Here is a 6000-nt window from a genome sequence, read left to right as displayed (position 1 = left end):
CTCTCCACCGACCCTCCCCTCTCTCTGCTTTCTCCTCCTCCTCCCCTCTGCCTTTTTCCTTCCCCTTCCTTCGCCGCCACGCTGTCGGGGGCCGAAGTCGGGGGGAAACAGAAAAAGGCGGCCCCCGCGCAGTAGAAGGCGGCGGCGATTCCCGGGACTCCGGCTCCGCGGCGTCCGCAGGTCGCCTCTCCCCGGCCGGGGGAGGAGCGGAGCCTCCCGTTGGAAGATGAAGTTGAGCCGCCAGTTCACCGTGTTCGGCAGCGCGATTTTCTGCGTCGTTATCTTTTCCCTCTACCTGATGTTGGACCGAGGCCACTTGGACCATCCCAAGAGCCCCCGGCGGGAGGGCACTTTCGCCAGGGTAAGGGACGGCCGAGATCTTCCAGGGGAAGGAAGAGAAATGGGGTCTCTGCGGGGGACTCTATCTCTGGGTCCCTGGAGGAGCGACTAGGGTGGGGGAAGGAATGGATCTCGAGGCGGCCGGGTGTCTGTCTTTTCTGGGGGTAGGCTGAGTTTACTAGGAGGTGGCGGGGGGGCGTCTAGGAAACCCGGGAAGTGTGTAGATCGCTTAGGGGAAGGAGGGGTCTCTGGGGATGTTTCTGGGTCTCGGGGAGTTTGTCTCCGTGTTGGGGGATCGGGGGCTGGGGTGTTCTGGGCCTCCAGGGGAGTGGGTCTCGGCGGGGGTCAGGGGTCTGGGCCTCGGGGGGGCTTGGAGAACTGGGGGAATGGGTCTCGGAGGGATGTGGATTGGTGGGTCTCCGGGGGAAAGCCTCTTGGTCTGTTTTCATGTGGGCCGAGTGGAGGGACGAGCCCGTGTCTCCCTTTTAGTGACCACCTGTTGCAGTGGGCATCCCACTCCCAAGAGCTGGCGGGGTGGGAAGTGTGTTACTAGAGCATTGAGGAAGGTGTGTGTGTGTGTGTGATGGGGGGGTGGTGGGGGGAGAGGGATGAGGTCCATGGACACCCTCCAGGCTGAGGGGGAGTCTGGCTTTTTTTTCTTTAACTCCTATCCCTCTGGAAAGGGAGGGAGGTGCAGCCATTTGTCTCCATCTCCAGGTGCAGGAAGGTGGTGCCTGCTGAAGGGGTCAGAGAAACAGGGTGACTGAGGCAACTTGCAAGAAACGTCTCTGCCTCTCTGAGGCCTTTTGGGGAAGACGGGGACGGAGTTGTAATTTGGAGAAGTGTGGGGGTAAGGGGGAACCTGCGTGCTCGGTGAGTGCACTGAGAGATGGAGCCGTGGCCCCCGATTTTCTCCTATTCCTTGGGGCTGGCCATTGCCTCGGGGAGCTGCATTCGCAGCCGAGGACGAGGAGTGTGGCCGCTCTGCCTTGCCTGTCAAAGCCAAGTGAACAGCCCTCTCGGTCTTAAGTGAACAAACGGTTAATCCTCCAGCCTGAAGCTCATTCCCCGAGAGTACCTTGCGGTGGATCAGTGGAACTCAACCACTGTCGATGGAGACGGGTTGGCTTTTTTCGAGAACATCTGAGTTGTAGGAAGGGCCGTGAACCTGTTCGATTTGAACAATCTGCAGGGGGTTGATTCTTGGGACGTCAGCTTTTTTTTTAATCACCTCTAGGTTACATTCGTGGTGTCAAGTAGGAAGAGAGCTTGCTATGCTTCGTCTGGAAGCTACGGGGCGGTCGATCCTGTGTCGTTCTCAGATTGACTCGACTTGCTTGAAGGCTGTGAGGCTTCGGCCTCCCGAAGTTAGTAACCAAAATGTAGAAAGACCCGCTTTTGTTTGGAGCGGTAAAAACTTCCTCCCGCAGCTGGGGTGTAGTGATAGAAGGGTGGTGTACAGATTCAGTCTGAGGTAATTGTACCCTTAGAGGAAATTCCGTAGGGCGAAAACTGGGGAGTTGACTTCCTAGTCCTTGAAGGGAATCAGAGTAACTCGGATCTATTGTTTGTTAGCCGTAAATTGATCCGGAAGACTTGATGCGGAAAAGAGGGGGAACTCTTTTGTGTGGCCACATAAGGATGAAGTGTCCTGCGGGCAGGGAACGTGTCTCCCGCCTCTGCCTTGAGTGCTTAGTACAGTGCTCAGTTCATAGTGGGAAATCTGGCATGAACAAATGGGGGTAGGGGATGGGAGGTAGGATGGAGCTCCTCTTTCTGTCCCCTGCCCTTGACAGTGGCCCACTCTGAAGGGCTCTGCGCATAGTAAGCTCTCAATGAATACTATCGATTGACAGTCCAGCCCATATGAAATCTTTAAATGCGCCGTCCATAGTCCCTACAGAGCACTGACGCGTTTTTGGCTTTGTCCCAGAGAGCAATGTGAGGGGAAGATGTGCTTGATACTTTTAAATAGTCGATTGCCCCCAAATGAAATGATGGCGTGTGAAGTGACACTTAACCGTCAGGAGTCTTGACGTGAATCAAGTGTGTGGGGCTTTTTTGATTACCTCACCCAGTAGCATATGGTAGGGTGGAGGGGTGGATGTGAAAAGAAGAGTAATAGCTGAAATAGGGGAGGGGAGAGAAATCAGCATGTAGAAAAGCACTGTGTTCCAGTTAGGTGAAGAGGAAAAGGCTAATGTTAGATGACTTGTGGTTTAATAAGTTAGTGTCACTAAAATAGTGTAACTTGCATACTTCTGTGCTCTTTAAGGAATCTCTCTAAAGTGCCTCCATATATCCTTTGTAATTATCTCTTAAGATCTCATTTCTTAAGTTTTCTAATTACATTATTTAGCAGTTTAGGAGACTTTCACTTAAAGTGAGCTGCACTTAAAATGGAATTCAAACTACTCCAAAGCATAAAATATGGCTTGAATTCTCCATTGTTCACTAGTTTTTTGTAATTCTCTCTTTGCAGAATTCTTTTTTGGGGCTACATCCAGAAAACTTGCTAGTTGACCTGAGGGAGCACTTAATGATGATAATGGTAATTGTGGTATTTGAGTGCTTACTATGCGCCAAGCACTGAACTAAGTGCTGGAGGTAGATTTAAAAAAAATCAGAAGCGGTATTGAACCCTTATTTTACAGATGAGAAAACTGAGGCCCAGAGCAGTTGTGACTTGCTCAAGGTCAGCCAGCAGGCAAGTGGCAGAGGGAGATTTGAACCCAGGTTCTTTGACTCCCTGGCCTAGGCTCTTTCCAACAGGCCATGCTACTTCCCTGGCAGGAATAATAGTCGACCTCTTTATAATTTAGGGATGATAATGCAGTCTGTGGCCTTGGTTTCTCCTTTTCCCTCAGGTTTCCTGTCTTTCGATCATATTGTGCACTGATCCTCTACTGGAGGGTAAACCCGGGAAAGAACAATACATTATATTTGCTACTTTGATTTAAAAACTTTTCCTGTTCTTTGTTGCACTGTTCCTATGTCCCATTCTCCCACTCCTCATCCTTGTATTTCAGCCTCATGTGTCATTTAGCAGACATTGGAGAAACTGTGGTTGCATGGTCTAGTGGGAAGAGCATGGGCCTGGGAGTCAGAAGGGAGTGAGTTCTAATCCTAGCTCTGCTGCTTGTCGGCTGTGTGACCTTGGGAAAGTCGCTTCACTTCTCTGTGCCTACCTCATCTGTAAAATGGGGATTAAGACTGTGAGCCCCATGTGGGATTTGGACTGTGTCCAACTTGATTAGTGGTTAATACAGGGCCTGGCACATTAGTGCGTAAATACCAACCCCCTGACTCCCCACAAGACTTAAAAAAAAAAAAAAAAAAAACTACAGGAACTGGGGGAAAGAGCCATCATCACTAAAGATGGAGCCAAAGGAAAAGCCTTCTGCTCCTAAGAAGAGATAGTAGTATGTTTTGGGGGAATAGGAAGGCTATTCTGTGCTTTAGCCAGAAGACCATTCTTTTGGACCCAACTTTAGCTTTACCTTGTTACCTAGCATGACTCTTTTCTCTTAGGAATGCACAGTCATCTGGTCTTTGGGAACATCCCTTCTCTTCTGATTCTCTGGAGAAAATGGTGGGAGCATATAGCTCTAAGCTATTCACTCCATCAGGAGCTGTATAAAGCTGAAGGAGATACAGCTGGTGCCATCTGGATCCTGTAAATCCTTTTTACGTGAGCCTTGCACCTGCATAGTAGATTACAGCTACCTGGCTACCCAGCACGCCTCAGGTTTCGGGGAACCACTTTGTCTATATAAATATTTTGAGCCTCTAGTACAAGATAAAAATGGAAAGGAAGATAGTCTTTTTGAATTCGTATTGGAGAAACAAACTCCAATTTCTTGATTGCCGGGGCCTCCTGGCTTTGTACAGCTGAAGGCTTTTAGACAGATGGCAGCCTTTCATTTTGAGAGGATGGCTGAATTTAGGGTGACACAGGACAGGGCATTGGGGAGTGAGGAAGGGGGGGGGAAAGGAAGGACACTTGAAAGCAGGGACTGTCTGTCTTAATTATGGTATCTGTTAAGCACTCTGTGCCAGGTACTGTACTAAGCCCTGGGGTGGATACAAGCAAATCAGGTTGGACAATGACCAAAGTTGATATTTTAACCAGTATTGCAAATTAGAAAGAATAGCAACAACAGAAAGCTCATGTGGGGCTCAGTCTTGATTCTCCATTTTAGAGATGAGGTAACTGAGGCACAGAAAAGCAAAGTGTCTTGCCCCAGGTCACACAGCAGACAAGTGGTGGAGCTGGGATTAGAGAAGCCATGACCTTCTAACTCTCCTGTGCTCTGTCCACTAGCCATGCTGCCTCTCTTAATCTCTCCCAAGTGTTTAGTGTGGTGCTCCGAACACAGCAGGTGCTCAATGACTGTGGAGAGAAGTTGTCAACTTCTCCTCCTGGTGAGGTGAGGATGAATCTCTCAGGTGCTGGGGATGGCTTGGGTTATGTATTGAGGGGGCAAAAAGGGGAGTATAACTCAAACTTGTTTGGTCTTTGTATGTCATTCTCTTAGGAATGCATTGCAGGGTCAGGCTTGGTTTTGAATTACAGTATTGTATTCACTCACATTTAGAGTATACCACAGAGCTTGTCTATTGTGATCGCTCAGATATTTCTGCTGTTTGGTTTTTGGTCCTCATATATTGCTTTGTATTGATCCTTATTGATCTTCATCCTCTTTAATTCATCAAGGATGATACATCACCTTTTAGATATATGGTAGCGGTTTGTCCTCTGTTATGGAAGCAATCCATCGCATCACTTGGAAACCCTCTAGACTGTAAGCTTATTGTGGGCAGGGAATATCTACCAACTCTGTACTGTACTTTCCCAAGCGCGTAGTCCTGTGCTCTACACACAGTAAGTGCTCAAATGTCATTGATTGCACCCCAGATCCGTTTAACCTTATTTTCGGGAGAGATTTTGAACATATTCTTGTCTGGTATTTTTGGATTACTTTACAGTGTCGCCAATGATGCGTAGTGCTTTAACCATCCCATTGTACTGGTAGCTCTTCTCATCCCAGGGTCTGTCAAAACTTCAACAGATGCACTCATCAAGGTAGGATTTTGAGAGAATCCTTCAGTTTGCCATTTGAGTTGTGCAGTCGTAGGGGTGATTGAAGGTAATCAAATCTCTTCTGATGAGTACCAGACTCTGTACATTTGTGTTCATAAGGAAAGCCGTTTTATTCTAATTATTTCCCAAATGCCTAGGATACATCATGACTGCACCCTAAGCTAGGTGCAGTATTTCAAAGTCCTTGCAACTGAAAAGAAAAAATGACCTTTGAACCCCTTCTAGTGGAGAAGAAAAACTGGTTGCCAACTAACTTGTTTGTTTTTTTTAAAGTAGTGAAATTCCAAAACACTGTGCTTGGCTATTCCCCTATTTCCATTGGGTAAAAAATACCTCTGTTCATTCATATATGTTCTTCAGATCAGTGATGTAGAGGCTAAAAAATTTTCTTTGATAGGCATCTTGATGGAGCCATCAAGCTCTTTAATGGGGTGTTTAAATATTGTACACCTGTGGATCATATAGCTAATAACATTGGGTGGATGTTTCATTTGGCTTATTGCATATGAAATACCTTAATTCTTTGGCTGTACATTCAATTAATAGTTTGAAAAGAA

General features: G+C 47.6%; 1 protein-coding gene across 2 annotated transcripts in view; it reads left to right on the top strand.

Annotated features, from left to right (window-relative positions):
- The first annotated feature begins 209 nt into the window (after positions 1 to 209).
- Positions 210 to 6000, top strand: part of MAN2A1 (mannosidase alpha class 2A member 1) — a 159213-nt gene continuing 153422 nt past the window's right edge. For both annotated transcript variants that reach the window (XM_029053956.2, XM_039910655.1), the window contains exon 1: positions 210 to 361. In XM_029053956.2, coding sequence (XP_028909789.1) covers positions 227 to 361 — 135 coding nt within the window. In that variant the 5' untranslated portion in view covers positions 210 to 226. The remainder of the gene's footprint in view (positions 362 to 6000) is intronic.

This window comes from Ornithorhynchus anatinus, chromosome X3, assembly GCF_004115215.2.
Source record: "Ornithorhynchus anatinus isolate Pmale09 chromosome X3, mOrnAna1.pri.v4, whole genome shotgun sequence".
Taxonomy (NCBI): domain Eukaryota; kingdom Metazoa; phylum Chordata; class Mammalia; order Monotremata; family Ornithorhynchidae; genus Ornithorhynchus; species Ornithorhynchus anatinus.
This window is presented reverse-complemented; position numbering and strand designations above follow the sequence as displayed.